A 24,163-nucleotide genomic window follows, 5' to 3' on the forward strand; every position below is an offset into this window, starting at 1 on the left:
AGTTCCTCTACCCCCCCCCCCCCCCCCCCCCCCCCAGATCCTCTGTCCTCTAGTACATCTGGGGATGTAAATTTAAATTTATATATTTGTATAATCATGTTACTTTTCCTGCCATGACACAAACATGGCTGTATTCAAGGAGAAATATTAAAATGTTTCTGTGCCTGTAATTTCCAGTGTTTGCAGCTTTCATGAACTATCAGTTTAATAACGTTTTTTAAAATTTGGCATTTCAATGAAGATGTAAGTGTTTTCCAATAATTCCTTAATAGAAGCATATCATATTGAAAGGACAAAAAGATTATAACTATAAATAATCACATCTGGAGTACCTTGACCTATATTCCTTCCTGAAGTTTTGTGGGAAGAACCTCAGTCTCCAGGGATATATTTATCCCCCACTTAGGCACCATAGTGAGACAGGCTCAGAAGAGATGCTTAAATTAGACTAACCTTGGAGAAAATCACACCTATCCCACTGCTGGTCAGGGTACTACTTGAGCAAAATACAAACTGCTGGACAAATTCAGCATCTGTGAAGGGAAATGGGATGCACTACTCGTTTGCACAGACCTCATAAATAGACTGACATCATGCATGCTCCCAATTCAATCCTGCAATGAAGATCTTAAAATTCTGAGGAACAGTAAGCAAAGTGGGGCAACTTCACCCGACATAATAAAAACCTCACCCAGGGCCCTTGCCTGAACAGTCTGGCTTCAACCTCAAACTGAAATAAATTTCCATCCCGAGAAAGATCAGTTCTTCTGTTCAGGGTAGATACAGCCAACCAATGCTGTGCTGACAAAAAAAATCCGACCTATAAAAAATATTCACAATTTTCCATTTCAGTGGGATAGTTTTCAAAATTCATGAAATGATGACTAGTGCACTAACATGGTTCAACAAGTAAAAAGCAGTGTTTTACATTTGCCGATCGTACCGAAAGATGAAGGGAAGTGAGCCGGAATTTTCCGATAATCACAGAGTTCTTTCATTTCAGCAATATAGTTTAACTGAAGTGCTTGTTAAATCAACAACTTCACCGGATATTTTAATCACAATCTCGTTTTGAATCTATATTAGATTGGAGACCATATTGTCTCAAAGTTATGTAGTTATATATGAAACTTAATGAGGATATATCATGCTATACAAAAAGCAACAATACCCGAGGGCAGCTGGCAATGCTGTGCTAGAATATCACCTTCGAGATACAGAAGGCTCTTATTGTGAAGCACCATGATAAAGTTAATGACTGGTCATGTTAATGTACTGCTGCAGCTCTTGTATCTTCTCAGATAATTACCAAAAACATAACCAAACAATTATGCAGATTTGATAATCACTATGATTTCTTTTTGTTTGTCAGAATGATTTGAAATATTGATAATGGAGCCGAATGAACTGAAAAGTAAAAGTTTACCATGCTTCCGTGAATTTCTGCAAAGGGAGCATGCATTACTGAATAGTCAAGAAATAAAAAGACACATGCATGAATTAGAACCAATGGTGTAAGTAATTTGTAAATGTCTTCATTACCCAAATGAAGTGAGGCAGTGGGGGCTAAAAGGGGGGGGGGGGGGGGGAGGGGGGGGGGAGGGAGGGACATAGCTCATTATAATCAAGTGAGTATGACCATGTCAGGCTGTTACTTGGTTCATCTGTGGAACAGGTTCTCACTGGATGGGGAGACGGTGTGAGCAGGGGATGGATCGGCAGGTCTGTCCGCTATATCCGACATCTGTTATAAGGGGGTGGTTAAAACAAGGGTACAGTCTTTGCAAAACAGTTAGGAGAGAAGATTGAGAGCATGGTGAATTTGTTCACGACGAATACCACATATAGGTGCTCGCCACTCGCAATGGCATCTGTGGCCGCTCAGAGATTTTCACATGAGCTCTCGTAATTTTGTCCGGATTATAGGGGCGGTCGGAAAAACAGTTACCTGAAAATTGTTCAACCCATATCACAACCTGGTTTAACAACGCGAACATCCACTAACAAAGGAGACTACAGAGAATGATAGACACTGCCCAGTCCAGCACAGTTACTGACCTCCCGATCATCCAAAGAGATCTGTACGAGGTGCTGACTCAGAAAGACAGCCAATGTCACGAAAGAGCAACACCACTTTGGCCAAGCTCTCATTGTGCTACCCCCATGGGAAGAGATAGTGGACCCTGCAAGCCATGACCACAATGTTCAAAAGCAACTTCTTCCCATTAACTATCAAGCTCTTGAACGCTGCGCAATACTAACCTCAGCAACTAATATCTTCTAGGTCCACAGAGGAGGACTCTGCAGAGTTGACAGGGCTTGTTTTTCCTTTAGGAACATGACCATATGAACCCTCGAGCTTAGTCTGCCTTTCAGTAATGTCTTCACTGATTATATGCTTCAGGACCATTCTGCTGACCCAGTCTCAATTCCTCTGATTGTCTTATCGGCAAAATAATTGTCAATCTTCAAGTAGTATCCATTTTGATAAAACAAAATGTCCGTTATAATTAGATGATTTTTCTGTTTTTCAGAATTGATCCAAATTCTGCGGCTAGAATTATTCAGACATCATGGATTTCTTACAGAAATAAACAGTTATTTCGCCTACTCAAGCACACAATCTGTGCCGCAGTAAGTGTAATACAGTAACCTAATTTTGCCAGCTGTTAGCAATGAAACGTCTTCCCTTTTCTGCTGTTGCTTTATGGTTATTTTTTTAGAACTGGTGAACCAGTGACGGTCATTGAAGTGAGAATTACTCCGTAATTGAACATTGTGCATTCATGCACATTGGATGTTTAAGACATCATTCCTACCCTTCTTGTCATCAGTGATACAAGTAATAAAACCAGTCCAGGCATGAACCAGCAATGCACATCCAAAGGTCTAGTGTCCCCGTGTGATTCAAGAAACCTCTGCCATTCCAATTCCCAAGAAAAGTAAAGTGACCCGTCTCAATGACTACCATCCAGTAGCTCTAACATCAGCCACAATGAAGCATTGTGAAAGATTGGCAATGGCCATTTCTGTGCTAGACTTCCAGTCAATATAGGCCCCTTGCAATTTGCGTGATGAGAAAAAGATCTAGCATCTCACTTGCACTTGCACTACATTCAGCTCTGAATCACTCTGACAATAAGAGCACCTATGCCACTGTGCTATTCATTGACCACAGCTCAGCCTTCATCACCACAATACCCAAATAACTCATATTTAACTAACGAACGATGGCCTTGGGGCTCCATCTGCTTTTGGCCTTTGAACATTCTGACCAGTTGACCACAGTTGGCTTGAATTGGTCACAACATTTTCACCTCCCTGGCCCAACACAAGTACTCCTCAGGATAGTGTGCTTAATCTTCAATAATCAACTCAACGTTTATAATTGTGATAACACCATTGTCGGCGACCAGATTGACAAAAACAATCCAACAGACGACAGGAAACACATCAGGAATCTTGTGTCATTGTTTCAGTACCACAAGTTAGGCCGTAATGTCAGCAAGACAAGAAAGTCGGTTGCTGACCTAAGGAAGTGAGCAGGTGACATAACCCTGTCCTCATCAATGGAACAGATGTCGAGATGACAATAGACCAGCAACCTCACCTGGTCCCTCACATTGAAGCACTGAAAGCGCAAAAGCATATTTACTTTCTTGGGTGAGAGGATTTGGCATGTCCCCAAGGATTCTAGCGAACTATCACAGGTGTGCTGAAGTATTCTGATGTCATGTTTCTCAGTTTGGCAACTGTTCTGCTCTCGACTGATTGAATTCGCGGAGAGTGGTGAACACAGCCCAGTTCATCACAGGCTCACCACTTCCTCCCATCCAGTCTAGCTTCAATACAATACAATACAATACAATATCCTTTATTGTCATTGTACAAGTACAATGAGATTTTTGAATGTCGCTTCCATATCGATGCTATATCATATCAAATCAAATATATAAATAAATCACAGCGAAAATGAAACAAACTGTGCATTGCTTTCGGATGGATGTATTGTCAAGGATTCTGCCACCTTCAACATTCCTTTTTCTCCCCTCTACCATCTGGGAGAAGATGGTAGATGAGTATAAAACCTAAGAACAGCATTTGCCCCACAGCTATCCGACTCCAGAATCAATCGCCTCTATAACACTCCCCTCTGGGAGGAGGTGCTACATATTCTTTCAACTCCATTTCATTCATTTATTCCGTTATTGAATTTTTTGTTTGCACTACCTCTGTTTGCACTACAATCTTGCACCATTCTGCTGTTTTGCAATTGTTGTTGTTTTTATTGTTACACCTATCATTACCATGTAAGCGTGATGAGAGCAAGGAATTTCATTGTACCTTGCCAACATATGACAACAATCCAATCCGAATCTGAATCTGGCTCCCACAATTTACAGCAAAGGAGTCCTGGGCTTGTTCCCAGTAGATCAATCCCACGAGTCCTGTTCCCTTTTCCTCACACTTTATACTTTTATCCATCCCCAAGCACTAGTTCTTTTGTCACATACCTACACTCACGGACTCATTTACAGTATCCAATTCATCTGCCAACATATTTTAGAACATTTTATGGTAATCAGCCTCGTGGAACACACAAACTTCACAGATGTTAAATTTGAATTGGGATCCCTGGAGCTGTGAACTACAAACACTAACCGCTGAATTACCTTGCTCCTAATTTAGGTTAAGGAATCTTTTTCCAAAATATGACTTCATAAAAAGAAACATATTTTCTTCCTACCCTGCTATTTGTGATTATTTTTGTTTAGAGATACAGCACGGAATCAGGTCCTTTGCCCCACCGAATCCGTACCGACCAGCGATCCCCATTCACTAGCACTACCCTACGCACTAGGGACAATTTACAATCTTTATTAAAGTCAATTAACTTACAAACCTGTACGTCTCTGGAGTGTGGGGGAAACCAGAGCACCGGGGAAAGCCCATGTGGTCACGGGGGAACGTACAAACTCTGTCGAGACAGCACCCGTAGTCAGGTCCCTGGCGCTGTAAGGCAGCATTTATACCACTGCACCGCAGTGCGGCCCTAACGTTCTTCTTGTGCCAAAATTTGTACTTGTGTCAAAATGTGAATAAATCCATCAATATTATCCTTTATGACAGGAACACTGTCTGACAACTGATATTCTGAGGAAGCTGCAACCGGCTGAGGTTGAACTCCTGAAGGATACTAAGATGGCATATAAAGTTAGATTCAGGTAACAAAACAACTGTCCATAAAGAAAAGAGAATGCAGCGTAAACTAGTATGTATCCCTTTTTGGCAATGCTATGCAGTGTAGTGATTTTAACAACAGTTCACCAGGACCTTACCCTGCTTGCAAAAGGAAATACTTGAATTTGTGGATCAGCTTGTTCTAACATTGGATGGTGAACCAAGAACACATTTTTCACTGGATGGCTTGATTGTAATCATGTATAGTCTTGATAACATGCAAACAAAAGCTTGTCACTGTACCTCAGTACACGTGATAATAATAAACTAAAGTAAAACTAAAACCTAGGAGCCCATGGGATTACAGGGAAGGTACTGGCATGGGTAGAAGATTGGCTGACTGGCAGAAAGCAGAGAATGAGAATAAAGGGAGCCTTTTCTGGTTGACTGCCAGTGGCTCGTGGTGTTCCATAGGTGCCACTGTAGGGTCCATTACTTTTCACATTAGACGTTAAAGATCTGGATGATGGAGTTGATGGCCTAGTGGCCAAGTTGGCTGATGATACAAAGATAGGTGAAGGGGCAGGTAGTGTAGAGGAAGCAGGGAGTCTGTAGAAGGACTTGGACAGGTTGAGAGAGTGGGCAAAGAAGTGGCAGATGGAATACAGCATAGCAAAATGTCCGGCCATACACTTAGCTAGAAAGAATAAAGGCGTAGACTTTTTTTAGATGGGGAGAGGATTCAGAAATCGGACATGCAAAGTGCTGGTGCAGCATTCCCACAAGGTTAATTTGCAGGTTGAGTCAGTAGAAAGGAAGGCAAATGCTATATTTGCATTAATTTCAAATGGACTAGAATATAAAAGCAAAGATATAATGCCGAGGCTTTTATAAGATGCTCGAGAGGCCATATTTGGAATATTGTGGACAGTTTGGGGTGCCATATCTGAGGAAGGATGTGCTGGCATTGGAGAGGGTCCAGAGAAGGTTTATGAGAATGATTGTTCATAAGTTCTTAAGTGAAAGGAGCAGAATTATGCCATTCGGCCCATCTAGTCTACTCCACCATTCAATCATGGCTGATCTATTTTTCCCTCTCAACCCCATTCTTCTGCCTTCACCCCATAACTCCTGACACCCCTACTAATCAAGGTTGGGTTAACATATGGTGAGCATTTGGTGGCTCTGGGTCTGTAGTCATTGGAATTTAGAAGGATGATCGGGGAATCTCAATGAAACCTACTGAATAATGAAAAGCCTAGGCAGCGTGGATATGGAGAGGATGTTTCCATTAGAGGGAGAGCCTAGGCCCAGAGGACAGAGCCTCAGAATAAAATGACGTACATTTAGAATGATGAGAAATTTCTTTAACCAGTTGATGGGGAATCTGTGGAATTCATTGCCACAGATGGCTGTGAACTTATTGGGTACTTTTAAAGAGGAGATTGATAGGTTCTTCATTAGTAAGGACGTCAAAGGTTATGGGGAAGAGGGCAGGAGAATAAGGTTTAGAGGGAAAAAATAGATCAGCCATGTCGAATGGCAGAGCCAACACGACAGGCAGAATGGCCTAATTCTGCTCCTTTGTCTCATGACCTTTTAATCTTTATAAATTATAATAAAAGTAATTGTCACAGTTACCTAGGACAGATGACAGCATTTATTGAAATCAGTATTCTTATTTTCTGTCAGATTTGCTGGAGAAGAATTTCCTCCTATCCTTGTGTTTAAGATTTTTCAACATGCTGGAAACTACAGGAATCAATATTTTAGTGGTAAAAGAATAATCAAGCCTGCAACTGAGGTAATTCGGATATTTTTCCTCTCAATTGGCTTCTCTTGAAATTGTGTTATGTGCCTGGGCATTGTATTTCCTATCTTTTTTGTTTACCTGCCTTTTCCTCTCCAGCAGACTATGAAAAAAATAACAGATATCTGAATAATTTTCAATTTCTTTCATTTTCATTCTTGCTATTGAGGGCGTGCATTCTTGCTATTGAGGGCGTGCAGCGTAGGTTTACTAGGTTAATTCCCGGAATGGCGGGACTGTCATATGTTAAAAGACTGGAGCGACTAGGCTTGTATACACTGGAATTTAGAAGGATGAGAGGGGATCTTATCGAAACGTATAAGATTATTAAGGGGTTGGACACGTTAGAGGCAGGAAACATGTTCCCAATGTTGGGGGAGTCCAGAACAAGGGGCCACAGTTTAAGAATAAGGGGTAGGCCATTTAGAACAGAGATGAGGAAAAACCTTTTCAGTCAGAGAGTGGTGAATCTGTGGAATTCTCTGCCTCAGAAGGCAGTGGAGGCCAATTCTCTGAATGCAATCAAGAGAGAGCTGGATAGAGCTCTTAAGGATAGCGGAGTCAGGGGGTATGGGGAGAAGGCAGGAACGGGGTACTGATTGAGAATGATCAGCCATGATCACATTGAATGGCGGTGCTGGCTCGAAGGGCCGAATGGCCTACTCCTGCACTTATTGTCTATTTTTGTTGATCCTCCCAGCCCTGCTTAACTTAAAAAGTGACAATCATTTACAGGTTCGTGACAATCATGGGTCATTTCCAGATATGCCGTCCTGTTTAGCAGTACAGTATATGTGTCTGGGTTAATTTAAAGGACTGAATTTTACAAGGTCAGGTGCATTGGGATTATTATATTTGTATCATGTTGTACACGAGGAGGAATAGTCGAGAAAAGAACCTCATGAAAGAAAGCAACAAGAATATCAACAGGGGAGACACAAGGAACAACAGATGCTAGTTTATAAAACTAGACACAAAGTGTTGGAATAACTCAGCGGGTCGGCCAGCAGCTCTAGAGAACATGAATAGGTGACGTTTCAGGTTAGGATCCTTCAGGCTAATTGTGGTGGTATGTTCATGCCATTAGGTTGTAAGCTACCTAAGCAGAATATGAGCTACCTAAGCGTGTTAATGTGTAACATGCACCGGAGATGAACCACTGTAATGAAATTCTTAACTGCTGTAGCTTCACAGGCACATTAGATGAAACAACAACAAAAAATAAATATATATGATAATTTCAGTTACTCTAAATAAACTCAGCCATAACAGTGCAAAAATCAACATACATAGAGCAACCTCCCTAGTTCTAACTTGGTGGTGTTCTGGGTCGGGGTATGGCTAGGGTTCTGCAGGGTGGGTCGGGAACCTGATGGTTGATGAGGAGAAAGTTCTTGAACCTGGAGGTAACAGTTCTCAGCTCCTGTGCCATCTTCTTAATGGTGGCAGCAAGAAGTGAGTGTGGTCAGGGTGGAGTGGGTCTTTGATGATTAGTAGAGTCACAAAGTCGTACAACATGAAAACAGGGCCATTGGACCAACGTGCACATGCTGATCAAGATGATCATTCTATGCTAGTCCCACCTGCCTGCTTTTGGCCCATATCCCTCTGTAGGAGCCATTTATGCTTAATTCAATTACTGTCATTGTGTTATGGCTATGTTTTAATATTTCTAGTTTATGTCTTTTTTGCCTGCTTGTGGGTGTGACTTAATGCGTAATGGGGAGTGTCTAGATGGGAGGAGGCTAGTGTGTCGACAGAGGTTGTGGGTCAGTTTAGACTCGGAGGATGGTGAGCATACAGTTCTTTACCACACGCGCTCGCACCGGTTATATTTGTAAGAACCATACGGTAATAACTGCAAGAATTCTAGATATTGTTAGAAGAAGAAACAGTTGATAAAGTACGGAAAGTGATGAATTTCTCTATGATTTGTGCTACTATAATAAAAACCAATTAATGAAGAAAAGAAGTTTGGAAGATTAGTTTTGTCATATCAGGGTGCGACGTGTGTGTAAGCTATAACTACATTTCATCCCCGAGCAGTAATGGCTATAGAAGTGGGATTTTGAGATGGTATAGAAACTGCCATTACACCCTCGAAACCTTTCCTATCCATGAACCTGTGTTTTAAATGTTGTTATAGTACCCCCTCAACTACCTCCTCTGGCAGCTCGATCCATATACCTGCCACCCTATGTGTGGAAAAAGTTGTCTATTAAATCTTTCTCCACTCACCTTAAACCTATGTCTTCTGGTTATTGATTCTGTGATCTGTGGAATTCATTGCCACAGACGACTGTGAAGATTTGGTCTTTGGGTATTTTTAAAGTGGAGATTAATAGGTTTTTGATTAGTGAGAGTGTCAAAGGTTATGGGAAGAAACCAGGAGAACAGGGTTGAGAGGGAGGGATAGATCAGCCGTAGTTGAATGGCAGAGTAGATTCAATGGGCCGAGTGGCCTAATTCTGTTCCTATGTCTTGTGTTCCTATGAGCTAATGAATTGCCTATTTTTTTGGATTTTACCATTATCATTCATTCATTATCATTCATAGAAAAAGTGGTATTTTAAAAAAAAATTAAGGTGACTGTGGACTTTTCTAAACAGGCAGCAGCTGCTTCTTGCAAGATTATGGGAAGAAGAAAATTTTATGATCTTCTCATACAGGATAACCTTCAGTATCAAAGAACCAAAGTAGCAGATGAAGTTGATATTGTTACAGCCAAGGATTACATGCAGGTTTGAAAAATTAAAACATTTGCTTTGGTGTTTAGGGGAGAATTCTTCTTTGTTTGCCAGTGATAAATAAATCCGAGAGTGTATGTAAGCTGCTAATTGCACGCCTGACACCTGTTTCCATTGGCTTCAGTGAAACTGAAATCTGGGATGTGAATCCAGCCAGTGACCAACATCTCTTTCAAATGTTTAGCACTAATAACCAAAGAGAAATCCTCCCCCCGTCTCTTTTCAGTCTAGATTTGCTGCATATTGAATGTTCAGATAGAAAAACATCAACATGCAATTGAATCTTGCACAGCATATCAATGTCGTCTCCCTGGCCTGTCATTTTGCTTTGGTCATTTTTCATCTTCTGTGGGGAATTCAAATGTATTGTTGGAGTTGTTTGCGAATAGGGCATCACAAAAATTCTCAGTAAAATGCTGAGCAAGAAATACCATGCAAAAATCCTAGATATTTTAGTCGGTTATTTAGTGAATGTGCATGCAGTGGAATAGGCTCAGTATAGTTCTGGAAGATCGGAAAAGGGAATTTATAAAGCTCTGTGGTCATTAGCAGCAGCTGAAATCTGTCACACAGTCTGTAACCTGATGGCCTGGCATACTTTAATCTACCATTAGCATCAAGCCAGGAAATCAACCCTGCTTCAACGAGCAGTGCAAAAAGCTATGCCAGAAACAACATCTGGCATACTAAAACAACATGAGGTGCCAGCCTAGAAATACTGCAGTCCAGGAGAATGTGTAGACTAACAACAAAACCAACATGCAATAGGCAGACCTAAGCAATCTCACAGCTGATGATCAGATTGAAACTCTCAGTCCTCCACATCCCATCAAGAATGGTGGCAAGACAATTAAGCAATGGAGGAGGATGATCGAAGAACATCCCTGTCCTGTACAATGATTGGGATCAGCATGTTCATCCAGAACTACCAAATAGATTATCTGAAGGGTCTCGACCCGAAACGTCACCCATTCCTTCTCTCCTGAGATGCTGTCTGACTTGCTGAGTTACTCCAGCATTTTGTGAATAAATACCTTCGATTTGTACCAACATCTGCAGTTATTTTCTTACAAATAGATTGTCCATCTCAGCTTCGCTCTGTTCCCATCTTCACAGACATTAAATTCTCTAGTGAATTTAATTGACTCCAACTGATATCACAAAATGGTTCAGAGAATTGGATACAGCTGCTGAAAATAACATCCCATTTATGGTACTAAATGCTCGAGCTTCAAAACTAGCTGAACCTTTATCTAAGCCATTCTAGTCTAGTCATAACACAAACTCATACCTGACAATGTTGCTTTGTCAATGACTATCCTTCCATGATAAGTCAGCAATACAGATATTCATTAATGTCTGCACAATATTCAGTTCCATTTACAACTCAACAAAAAAAGCACCTCATGCCTACATGGAAGAAAACCTAGAAAACATTCAGGTGTACGCTGATATGGGGCACGTAACATTCATCCCACATAAGTGTCATCCCCAGTGAGAGAGCATGTAGCTCTCTATCCTTGACATTCAATGACATTACCTTTGCCAAGTCTTCTCCCATGGACATCCTGGGACGTCAACATTAACTGGATCAGCCATGTAAACACTGGGGCTACCAGAACTGGATTTCCTGCAGTGGACACCCCAAGCCCTTCCTCCATCGACAAGACACAAATCAAAATCTGAAGCATATCACTATCCAAGACAAAGCAGCTTGCTTTATTGATGGCTCCTACAGGATGAAACATTCTGGTAAACATTTCAACCCTCCAATTAGAACTTGCATGCTATATTCATCATTGTTATTGAAACCTTTTTAAAAATCATTGGTTGTTCAGCCTATATCATTTTGAATGGACGTAGTGAGGTTCTGATCCATTCCTTGTAGGCCCGTTTATTTCCACTGTTTTTGGTATTTGCCGTGCATTTAGCTGCTGCAGTAGCTTCTAATGTGGAACTAGAACAAAGCCAGGTCTGATGCTTCCTTTAGGTTAATTTTAGTCATCTGGCTACATTATGATCAACGTGTGAAGAAGAGCCATTAAATTAAAGATTGTGATGATGTTTAATTTTCTGTTGATCTAGATTAGCAGTATAGATGCCCAGTTTTGGGCCACTAGATTAATCCTTAATCGTCCCATTTACTATGGTTGTAATTTTACGGTTACAGAATTACTGTGTGGTATATATTTTCTGAGTATCTTTGCAAAAGAAGTGTCACTTAGCCTTCGTGTGTTCACTACAAATTCTTTCCTTCAACACGCGAGTTAATGAGGAGTACATTTAGATCCACTCAATTTGCTTCCCTTACCATCCAATGCAAACGCACAAATAACAATACGTTTCAGAACTTGACCAATTTGGTGGAAGGTACTGCCATTTAATCTCCTTCGGCTGCACGCTTGCTTCCCTTGGCAGTTCCTGTAGGTAACATGTTCCGTGAAGTCTGACATAGCAGTTTGAAGACAACCAGAAGATAGGGTTTAGGAATCTTTTTTGGCTTGAAGACAGCAAATTGCATGGGTTCTGAAGCCAACGGATCCTAGCCCCTTAATAACCAATTTCCCTGGATCTATTCTCTAGATGGGACAAGGTGCCCAGGTACACTTATGGAAGAATTTGTATGCTGGCCTGTAAATTTACTCTAATTATAACAATGCCAGATTTATTTCTGGTCTGCGACAAATCAAATTTCACGGCTCCTCTGGTATGACTATTACAGGTGATTTCTAGGTTGCTAATCCCATACTAGCGAAATGGTGGCATGATGGTGCAACAGTTATCACTCCTTTCTCACGGCTTCAACCCATGTTCGATCCTGTCCTGGGGTGCTCTCTGTGTAGAATGTGTATGTTCGCCCTGTACTCCAGTTTCTCCCACCTCTCAAAGACCTGCTGGTGGGGTCATTTATAGTTTCCAATTGACCCTTGGTATAGGTAAACAAATGAATCATGGAGTTGTTCGGCTGATGAGATAGAATATATCTTGCAGCTCTACGGGGAAGTAAGAGAGGAATGAGACTGATGGGACTGCTCTGCTGGGAAGCAGCATAGACCCAATTGTCTGAATGACCTTCTTCTCTGTCACAATAATTCTATAACCATTACAGTGGTAGAGTGTGCCAAAAACATTTCTATGTGTCCAGTTAAAAGAAGTAGCAGGCCAGCCATCTTGTGGCATCTTATAATTTGGTAATATTATTATCCTAAAAATGATGTACCTTTTGAGAAATAAATAAAGTAACATCACCATAGTGTCTTTTTCTGGATGAAATAAAACAGGCATCACGTATGTCACATTGTAAGAACTCAATGATCAATGAGATGTTCATTTTGTCACCGTGTTATTCTTCTGAAGTATGCGAGCAATCTGGATGAGACACCAGCCTATCTTGGAGGCAGAAATAACTACTGGAGGATGCTGACTCTGGCAAACCTGCCCCGAACAACAATCATGTATGACATTGTAGACTATGCACATAGCAAAACTTTATCACAACGTTTGAAGGAGGAATTGCCATTTCTGCTCATCAAGCCAATTACTGAAAATATTCAGCTTCAACATATTAGAGCCATCTCTCAAACCAGGTACTTTTGTTGCAACCTATTTAAATGTTCAGAAATCAGTCTAATTGTATCAAAACAGACTAGCCAATAATAAATATAATGTTTCAATAATGCCACTGTAAACACAGAACTATACATTTATCCAATACCTTATCAGACAAACAGTTTATGCAAGGATGAATGATAGGAACATTTTGTATTTGAATATTGATTGATGTCTTCTTTACACTAAGGGTAACTGATGTGAGTTGAATCTGTTTGTGAATGAGAGGATAGGAAACATTGGCCAAATTGGAGATTCTTCGTCAAAATGCAGTATTGATGATGGGGGAAAAAAGACAAAGTGCTGGAGTAACTCATGTGGATAGGGAGCACCGTTGGAGAACATGGGTAGGTGACGTTTTGGGTTGGGACCCTTCTTCATACTGATGATGGGGTGGAGGGAGGGGGACGAAAGCTGAAAGAGAGGAGAAGCAGGACAAAGCTGTGCAGGTAATGGATTGATACCAGTGAGGGGGAGGGAGTTGATAGGTAGATGGTAGACAAAGGCCAGAGGTGAAAAGGCAAAAGGATTGAGGAGTCGCAAATTGTGACGCTAGAGGCAGTAATGTAGGTGGAGGGGGAGGGGAGAAATAGGTGGTGCACAGGGGAGGAAGAGGAAGAAAAGTGTTTGGGGGGAGAAGGGAGAGAGGGAGAGTTTTGCAGTTACCTAAAATTGGAGAATTCAATGGTCATACTGTTGGGTTGTAAGCTACCCAAGTGTAATATGAGGTGTTGTTCCTCCACTTTATATTTGGCCGCATTCTGACAATAGAGGAGGCCCAGAACAGAAAGGTCAGTATGGGAATTGGAAGAGGAGTTAAAACGGTAGGCATCCGAAAGATCCAGTAGGCTTTGGCGGACTAAGCTCAAGTATTCAGCGAAATGGTAAACAAGTCTACTCTTGATCCCGCTGATGTATAGGATGCCATATCGGGTGCACCAGATGCAGTAGATGAGGTTAGAGCATATGCACGTGAACCTCTTGTCGCAACTGGAAGGGTTGCTGGGGTCCCTGGATGGATGTGAGGGAAGATGAATAGGGTCAGGCGTTACATCTCTTGCAGTAGCCGTAGAGAGTACCTGGGAAGGGGGTGGTTTGCATGGGAAGGGATGAGTGAACCAAGGAGTTGCAGAGGGATCAGTCTCTGTGGAAAGTGGAAAGGGATGGGGATTGAAATTGTGACTGGTGGTGGGATGATGTTGGAGGTGATGGAAATGTCAGAGATGGGGAGGCTGGTGCGGTGAAAGGCGAGGACCTGGGGAACTCAATCTTGTCCGTCTGGGGGGAGGTGGAGAGAGAGCAGAACTAGGGGACTTGATGGGAATCCATGCCCACAGTTCTCTATTCTTTTATCGGCTAACCACTCCACTTTTACAGCTTTCATTTGAATTTCAGAGCCGGCTTTCAATTTGACTCATCTTTCAAAATTGCAGCTTCCCATTGCCTTATTTATTGATGCGTTCAATACTTTAATTTTATTACCTGACATGAAGTTATCAGTGTCATCATCTTTGTTTTGCTCATTGTAACATGCTTATTGCTTATTCTGTTGGAACTATTTTTCTCTTTTTCTACATCCATTAAAATGTTCACTGAACATTTTTTTCCCAAGGTAACGTGTTAAAACCCATTTTCTAAACCTGTCTTAAATGAGCAAAGATGGCTAATTCACGTCACAGTAAAAGCTCAGCTTTCAGAGATTCACGACAATCTCTTTGGTACGCATATCATTGAAAATTCAGCAGAAATCTTTTGGGGAGCTAGGATATCCAGCCCCCTCTTCCCGTAACATCGGTCAGCATGTACTTGATAAGGTTTGGGGTTGTGGTTATGTTCTCCAGAACATCTTGTTTTGTAGTTATACGGTGTTTAGTATTATGGGACTCTTGCATCAGATGGCCACAGTGCAATAACGTGGTAAAATTGCAATCTACTTGCAGAATGTTATAGGTTATGCTTATGACTCATATGATTTAAGTATTAATAGCCCTGCATTAATTTTGTGATGACTATACCAGCACCAACATTATAAGAAATGTAGCAATGAAGAGAACAGAACTTTATAAGCCCAAACAGGGAGAAGATTTTGAATTCACTATTAAAGAAAGCAAGTCAATTTGGCATACAGTGCCCTCCACAATGTTTGGGACAAAGACCCATCATTTATTTATTTGCCTCTGTACTCCACAATTTGAGTTTTGGAAATGGAAGAAAATCACATGTGGTTAAAGTGCACATTGTCAGATTTTAATAAAGGCCATTTTTATACATTTTGGTTTCACCAAGTAGAAATTACAGCAGTGTTTATACATAGTCCCCCCATTTCAGGGCACCATAATGTTTGGGACACAGCAATGTCATGTAAATGAAAGTAGTCTTGTTTAGTATTTTGTTGCGTATCCTTTGCATGCAATGACTGCTTGAAGTCTGCGATTCATGGACATCACCAGTTGCTGGGTGTCTTCTCTGGTGATGCTCTGCCAGGCCTGTATTGCAGCCATCTTTAGCTTATGCTTGTTTTGGGGGCTAGTCCCCTTCAGTTTTCTCCAGCATATAAAAGATATGCTCAATTGGGTTCAGATCGGGTGATTGACTTGGTCACTCAAGAATTGACCATTTTTTAGCTTTGTAAAACTCTTTTGTTGCTTTAGCAGTGTGTTTGGGATCATTGTCTTGCTGTAGAATGAACCGCCGGCCAAAGAGTTTTGAGGCATTTGTTTGAACTTGAGCAGATAGGATGTGTCTCTCCACTTCAGAATTCATTATGCTACTACCATCAGCAGTTGTATCATCAATGAAGATAAGTGAGCCATGACACCCCCATCACTGTGTTTCACATATGAGGTGGTATGCTTTGGATCTTGGGCAGTTCCTTCTCTCCTCCATACTTTGCTCTTGCCATCACTCTGATATAAGTTAATCTTCGTCTCATCTGTCCACAAGAACTTTTTCGAGACCGTGGTTGCTCTTTTAAGTACTTCTTGGCAAACTGTAACCTGGCCATCCTATTTTTGTGGCTAACCAGTGGTTTGTAACTTGCAGTGTAGCCTCTGTATTTCTGTTCATGAAGTCTTCTGCGGACAGTGGTCATTGACAAATCCACACCCGACTCCTGAAGAGTGTTTCTGATCTGTGGGACAGGTGTTTGGGATTTTTCTTTATTATAGAGAGAATTCTTCTGTCATCAGCTGTGGAGATCTTCCTTGGCCTGCCAGCCCCTTTGCGAATAGTTAGCTCACCAGTGCTCTCTTTCTTCTTAATGATGTTCCAAACAGTTGAAGGTATTTATTCACAAAATGCTGGAGTAACTCAGCAGGTCAGGCAGCATCTCAGGAGAGAAGGAATGGGTGACGTTTCGGGTCGAGACCCTTCTTCAGCCAGTTATTTTCTTCCAAACAGTTGATTTTGGTAAGCCTAAGGTTTGGCTGATGTCTCTAACAGTTTTATTCTTGTTTCTCAGTCTCATAATGGCTTCTTTGACTTTCATTGGCACAACTTTGGTCCTCATGTTGATAAATAGCAATAAAAAATGCCAAATGTGGTGGAAAGACTGGAGGAAAGTCTAGGTGCTGAGAGCTCTCTTATACCTGCATGAAGGAGGCAATTAAACACACCTGAGCAATTACAAACACCTGTGAAGCCATGTGTCCCAAACATTATGGTGCCCTGAAATGGGGGGACTATGTATAAACACAGCTGTAATTTCCACATGGTGAAACCAAAATGTATAAAAATGGCCTTTAATAAAATCTGACATGTGATTTTTTTCTATTAGAAATCTCAAATTGTGGAGTACAGAGGCAAATAAATAAATGATGGGTCTTTCTCCCAAACATTATAGAGGGCACTGTAGTTTAAAGCGTCGCACCGCAAAGTGAACAACGTTACATGCCCCATCAAAATCAACCATGGCCAAGGGGTCATCTGACTAGCCTGGATCAAAACTAAAGAAAAACAAGATAAAAGCATATCCATCCAGCTCCGGACATAAACCCACACCACCGAGATGCTCCTCTTCTAGATGTGCTTCTGTTGCAAACAGGCTGCAAAACATCAAACACTTCTCTTCCAATCCATGTCACTGTCACAAGTCCACAGAAAATTAAGATTAACCACAACCAGCAATATGTATCCCCTAGATAGACACAAAAAGCTGGAGTAACTCAATGGGTCAGATAGCATCTCTGGAGACAATAGACAACAGGTGCAGGAGTAGGCCATTCGGCCCTTTGCGCCAGCACCGCCATTCAATGTGATCATGGGATCATTCTCAATCAGTACCCCATTCTTGCCCTCTCCCCATACCCCCTGACTCTGCTATCATTAAGAGCTCTATCTAACTTGACGTTTTGGGTCGAGACCCTATGCTCCCTCGAATGAGAGTAAAACAAGAAATATTGGACTTGGTGCAAAAAGAAATAATCCACAATGTTGTCACAAAGAATGCACATAGCAAAAGATGATGTAGCAGTCTACAAACTTTTCAGTGTAGCAACAGATGTAGCACTTGCAATGGTAGGAAAGAAATATTGGCTCCATCGGGCTCCAACACAATCAGCAATATGTTTCTGAAGTATTTGTTTCCTGGAGCCATTCAACAAGGTGCCTCGTAAAGGGATGAGTCACAAGAACCCATGTTGTGGGATGCAACATATAATCAGGACACAATTAATAGGGATAAGGGGGGCTTTTTCAGGTTTACAACCTGTGGCCAGTGGGGTACCACAGGGATCAGTACTGGGACTGGAACTGATTGTAAAATATATTAATTATTTGGAGAAAAGAAGCTCATATACGGCAGGCAAATTTGGGGAAATTATGAAAATAGTCGGGCAGATGAGTTAAGAGGAAGATACACAGATTACAGAAAAATATTGACAGGGCAAACCATGGCAAATGGAGTCTCATGTTGGAATATGTAAACTTGTTCATTTTAGAAGGAAAAAAAACAAGCAATTATTTAATGGAGAAAGACTTCAAAAAGCTGCAGAACAGAGAGAGACTTGATGTTCCTTGTGCATTAGACATGGAATGCTAACATGCAAGTGCAGCAGTTAGTATTACAGGCTAATGGTCTGTTATCCCTCATTTCAAGGAGGTTGCAGTATAAAAGTACAGACTGCAACTGTAAAGGCGAAACTCAGACATCTACAGTAGACAATAGACAATAGGTGCAGGAGGAGGCCATTCGGCACTTCGAACCAGCACCGCCATTCAAAGTGATCATGGCTGATCATTCTCAATCAGTACCCCGTTCCTGTCTTCTCCCCATACCCCCTGACTCCGCTATCCTTAAGAGCTCTATCTAGCTCTCTCTTGAATGCATTCAGAGAATTGGCCTCCACTGCCTTCTGAGGCAGAGAATTCCACAGATTCACAACTCTCTGACTGAAAAAGTTTTTCCTCATCTCAGTTCTAAATGGCCTACCCCTTATTCTTAAACCGTGGCCCCTTGTTCTGGACTCCCCCATCATTGGGAACATGTTTCCTGCCTCTAACGTGTCCAACCTCTTAATAATCTTATACGTTTCGATAAGATCCCCTCTCATCCTTCTAAATTCCCTGAACAATTTTGCTCTCTTATTTAAGGAAGGATCGTACTGCATTGGAGGTGGTTGAGAGAATGCTTAATAGGATGATTGTGGGTATGTTGGATTGAGCACTGCGGAAAGGTTAAATAAATTGTGATTTTACTTAATAGAGTTCAGAAGAAGACGATGGATTCTTACTGAAATGTTTCAGATTCTTAAGGGGAGGGGGTGTGAGACAGGGTTAATGCTAAGAGGTCAGTCATGATCCACCAGCCAATCTCCCAGAGTGCTGCGGCGCTATAGCAGACATGCGCAACACGATGATCAGAAGATAATTGGGAAAGTTCCACATTTCATTGGATGTTGGCAATATTTAGGTGGAGAATTATGTAACTATTATATTGTTTGTCAGAATGATTATAATATATCTAGCCAGTGAATGCTTAATTCAATTACTGAAAGCTAAGATAATCACAGGGTGGAATTCTACAAGACATTAACTAACAATACCGCCCACAACCTTACAGCCATCCCTGAATCCAATGCATAGAGTAATGACTCCTTAATGAGAACAAATGTGGAAAAAGATAAATTCTTCATTTTCCAGGCCACCTTCTCCAGCCTTGTACACCACTCCACGGCGGTCTTCAAGATCATCAAAAGGAGGAAGGGAGTCACAGCGTCGTTCTTACAAAGCAAGAGTGAAAGTTTCCAAAATGAGAAAGATGTATGGTTTGGATAAAAGCAAAGAGGTAAAATTGTGTGGCTTACTTAATGCTTTATTTCCTTAATGTTGGTGGCATATGGCATTAAATGCTTTTCTCCTCAATGTTTGACATCCACTTTTAAGAATGGTATCAAAAATGTTACCATATATGTAAAATAGGTGGTAGACACAAAATGCTGGAGTAACTCAGCGGGACAGGCAGCATCTCGGGAGAGAAGGAATGGGTGACATTTCGGGTCGAGACCCTTCTTCAGATTGATGTCGAAGGGGGGTAATAAAAATAGGTGAACAGACTGAGTTTTTTTTCTCTTGAGGAATAAGTACTGAAGGGTGATCTCACAGTGCTTTTATAACTATGAAAGGTCTTGATGGAGAGGATATAAAGAGAATTTTTCTTGGGAATGGACACAAGAGTCCATTAATATAGGACAGCCACCCAGAAATCAAATCAGAAATTCAGAATAACCCTTTTTATCCACGATAAAGATGTAATCATAAAAATCCAAAAGGCATTGATGTACTTGAGGAAATAGAGAATATGTTTATGCTGAAGAGGAGAAGGCTTGAATGGCAGCTTGGACTGTTGGGGGGGGGGGGGGGGGGGGGGGGGTTCGAGTCACTTAAGGAAACCAGGAGATGAGGAACCAGAGGACATAGGTTTTAAAGTGAGAGGGGAAAAATTTAATCGGAACCCGAGGGGCAACCTTTTTCCATACAGAGGGTGTTGTGTTTTTGGAACGAGCTGCCAGAGGAGGCTGTTACTATAACAAGATTTAAGAGACATTTGGACACGTACATCGGGATAAGAAATGTTTGGAGGGATATGGGCCAAATACAGGCAAGTGGAACTCGTATAGATGAGGCATATTGGTCACAAATGTGCCACAATATGAGGAAGGGTCTCGACCTGCAACATCACCTCTCCAGTGACGCTGTCTGTTCCGCTGAGTTACTCCAGCATTTTGTGTCCATCCATAATATGAATAGCTGTAAATTAATATGCAGTTTTAGCTGTTCATGTAATATTGAACACATCAATATACCATTAGTATGGTTGATATTTTCTTTTTTTTTGTGCAATTGTAGTGTGAACTGAAGGAAAATCTTAATTACCCATATGTAAATGTACAAAACAGTTACGTGACCTGCATTAATGCCTTTAATTTTACATTTACCACGTAATTACCAGGAAGAACCAAATAAACCAACTCACCACAGTTCTGCACTGGGTGACTTTCAGATTGTTACAAACTCTGAAGAAAAAGATCAAATTGCATATTTAACTTCAGAGGAAGAATGGGAGCACGAAGTGGATAAACTCTATGCTTGGACACAGAAACTGTCGCTTGATGCATGTGGGACACCTTTCCCTGACTGAAACAAGACGATGTATTAGAAGGGCGGATCAAATGCAACAGGCATTCATTTATGCCCTGTCAAAAATTGTACTTGCTGTTGCATTTAACTTTGACTGACACCGTGTGCAAATTACATTGTGTGCCTTTGATATAAAATTGATCTTTAATATAAATGTTGATCATGGTATTTCTATACACTTGTGAGAAAGTCCAATTAACATCCTTTTGAGATTTCCCTTTCCTTTGAAGGCATGGCTTTGTGCTGAGCATAGTAGCTCCAATACATTTTCAACAGGCAGTACAATATGTATGATGTTTAACAATGACAATCAGTTGTAGTCAAAATCAATTTTGTATCTTGGTCCTATTAATCAGAGCAGGGGTATCTGCTTGAGCAACTACAGCTCACTTTACTTAGATATAGCACGGCATTTTGTGGACAATGGATTACTTTTGAACGCTAATATCGAAATGACAAGAGTCAAATTGATCAAAGGAAGGTCCCACAAACAGTACTGAAATATCTTTCTGCTCATCTGGGTTGAGGAATAATATTGGCCAGGGCATTGAACTGTGCCACGGGATCTTTCCAATCTTCCTATTGGGAACAGCAAGTGTTCAACCCCTTATGCATTTTATATTATCTATGACAGAGGAGCAGCTTAGGAGATGACACCTTCTGCGTGGAATGGAGTACTGCCGAGAGAAAAAAATCTTTGATCAGTGTGTACTCATATTTTTGGAGACTGCCTTAATCTCCAAGGATGAGCTTGACAACATTGTCTCAACAATTGTTGAAATCTAGTGGATTGTGGAAGTCCATTTGGGATCAATGCCCCCAAAAGGGAGCTACAATTGGGCTTAGTTTCCAGCCTGGTCTTCAGGTGAATATAATATTTGTTATCCAGATTATATTTAAGCAAGGTATCAAGAGGATATTTATGTCTTGAAAACCACCAAATGGCTTCTTCAAAATGAATTGGAGTTTTAAAAAACTGAAAGGCTGCATTGATTCACACCAGGGAATAAACTGAAAAATGCACTGACACACTTGTTAAGTTGCAACCAGATTATTCCATATTTACTCTGCAATTAGAAACATCAAGAATTTTGCAAAGTTAGTGATCTCAGGTACTGTAGGTAATTTTAATGCATAAGGATTTAGAAGAGAGAGCAAATAAATAGATGAGAATAATACTCTATTGTTTTGACATGCCATGATGCTGGAAGAGATCTAGTTTAAAGATGTCTTTTAAAATTTAGGAATGCAATATGTTGCTATGGGGAAACGACGTCAATCCACGTGATTCTTGCTTTTGAATTTTAAAACTAAGATGGAAGTAATTTATGTGCATTATTCCATTTGAGCAAACCCAGAAACCCAACTGAAAAACCAGTGTCACTAAGTCACTAATGATCGAAAAAATTACTAGATTTGAATTGTCGATAAGTAACATACTGCAATACATAATTTGTTACATTTAAACACCGACTATTATTAAGCTGTTACAAGGAAACAGGTCCAAGGATCTGACTAGTAGAACAGAAAAAGGCTCACTTGTCTGTTTAGTTACAAATCAGATTTATTGGGAAGAGGACAAAAACAATACTTGTCTTGATATGCGCGGGGTCCGTTTCACAGCAGTACACCTCCCTCTCTCGACTCAGCCCCTCGGTGAAACCCTCTCGTACACAAACTAACTTATGGCTTACCTTCAATGGTCTGCCTTTACACCGGCAGAAATCAGCTGTTGAAACGCTCCCAAATTCAAACTACAAACAATGGTAGGGGCCTGCATCCAAGCAAGGCCTCCTCCTGCGCCCCCCTTAGAAACAAACCGCTACCAGCCGCAGACTGGCATGTAAAGCAATACACAGCGCTACCGGCCACAGACCTGGCGGGTAAGGTAATACAATGTTGCCAGCTTGGCGAGCATAGGTTTAAACAGAGCGTTACCAGCTTAGCGCTATGGGGCTTTAAACACTGCTATGAACATAGCACTATGCCCACAGCGCTATGGGGCTTTAAATATAGCACTATGGGGCTTTAAACATAGCACTATGGGGCTTTAAACATAGCACTATGCCCACAGCGCTATGGGGCTTTAAACATAGCACTATGGGGCTTTAAACATAGCACTATGCCCACAGCGCTATGGGGCTTTAAATATAGCACTATGGGGCTTTAAACATAGCACTATGCCCACAGCGCTATGGGGCTTTAAACATAGCACTATGGGGCTTTAAACATAGCACTATGGGGCTTTAAACATAGCGCTATGGGGCTTTAAACATAGCACTATGCCCACAGCGCTATGGGGCTTTAAACATAGCACTATGGCCACAGCACTACAGGGCTTTAAACATAGCACTATGGCCACAGCGCTATGGGGCTTTAAACATAGCGCTATGGCTCACGAACTGTTTGGGGGAAATTCTTGTATTACATATGCACAGTAAACCTCTGATATATTGTCAATGTTCACTTGTAGCCTCATTGTATCAATGCTTGTGTCACTATTTACTAACCCTGACACTGAGGATCAATCTAGATTCTGCGCATTCTGCGCAAGTGAAAATACAAAGGAGTCGACTATCTAACCATGAACTCACAGCTAATCTAAAACAAACTAATAAGTTATTTACTCGCATGTAGTTTCCAGGGATAATAGTTAAGATGGTTGTATTTTCCAGCACAGAATACTAAAACCCACAATGATAATTTAGCTGACTGAGCACCTGAAGGTTCATAAAACGTTCCTGCACTTTACGGCATCAGGCCAAGAGATTGTTAATCCAGATCAAAGTATCATAACCACCATTACAGTGAGATGAGTAGAGATTCAAGAGTCCCAGTACTTAAAATAAAAGTCATTTCATTTTTGACTGGGCTTTATATTGTCTAGATGGACAAAATTAATGGAAATGTAGCAACCAAAATAGCACTAGTGAGCAGCATTATTAATTTTACATTAAAAAATACCTCAGGCAAAGAAATACTGTTTTGTTTTGAAAAAACAAGGATTTGTTTAAACTGGCCACAACTGGAGGTAGGGATTAATGGGTCACACCCAAACAATTGTCAATATGCTACAGAAAACTACTGCATATTAGAAACGCTTATTAAATTCTCAAAGTTATCCTCAGAAAATCAAACATTCAAAATCAGAGCCATACAACATACTTTCAGCCCCCTCCCC

The 24,163-nt window shown here is 41.0% G+C and overlaps 1 protein-coding gene across 1 annotated transcript; it reads left to right on the forward strand.

Annotated features, from left to right (window-relative positions):
- The first annotated feature begins 1,392 nt into the window (after nt 1–1,392).
- c12hxorf58 (chromosome 12 CXorf58 homolog) lies at nt 1,393–21,083 on the forward strand. The gene is made up of 8 exons (XM_078408624.1): nt 1,393–1,514; nt 2,535–2,634; nt 5,131–5,225; nt 6,874–6,985; nt 9,601–9,732; nt 13,096–13,325; nt 19,486–19,630; nt 20,795–21,083. The coding sequence occupies exons 1-8, from the start codon at nt 1,393–1,395 to the stop codon at nt 20,981–20,983; spliced, it is 1,125 nt and encodes a 374-aa protein (XP_078264750.1). The 3' UTR covers nt 20,984–21,083.
- The last annotated feature ends 3,080 nt before the right edge of the window (nt 21,084–24,163 follow it).

The sequence above is a fragment of the Rhinoraja longicauda genome, chromosome 12 (genome assembly GCF_053455715.1).
Source record: "Rhinoraja longicauda isolate Sanriku21f chromosome 12, sRhiLon1.1, whole genome shotgun sequence".
Lineage (NCBI taxonomy): Eukaryota > Metazoa > Chordata > Chondrichthyes > Rajiformes > Arhynchobatidae > Rhinoraja > Rhinoraja longicauda.

Bases quoted from the DNA above. Each gene is read 5' to 3' on its own strand.
- c12hxorf58 (XM_078408624.1), top strand. From the start codon at position 1,393: ATGGAGCCGAATGAACTGAAAAGTAAAAGTTTACCATGCTTCCGTGAA. The intron at 5,226-6,873 runs GTAACAAAACAA...ATTTTCTGTCAG, and splicing joins GCATATAAAGTTAGATTCAG to ATTTGCTGGAGAAGAATTTC. The intron at 19,631-20,794 runs GTAAAATTGTGT...CGTAATTACCAG, and splicing joins GTTTGGATAAAAGCAAAGAG to GAAGAACCAAATAAACCAAC.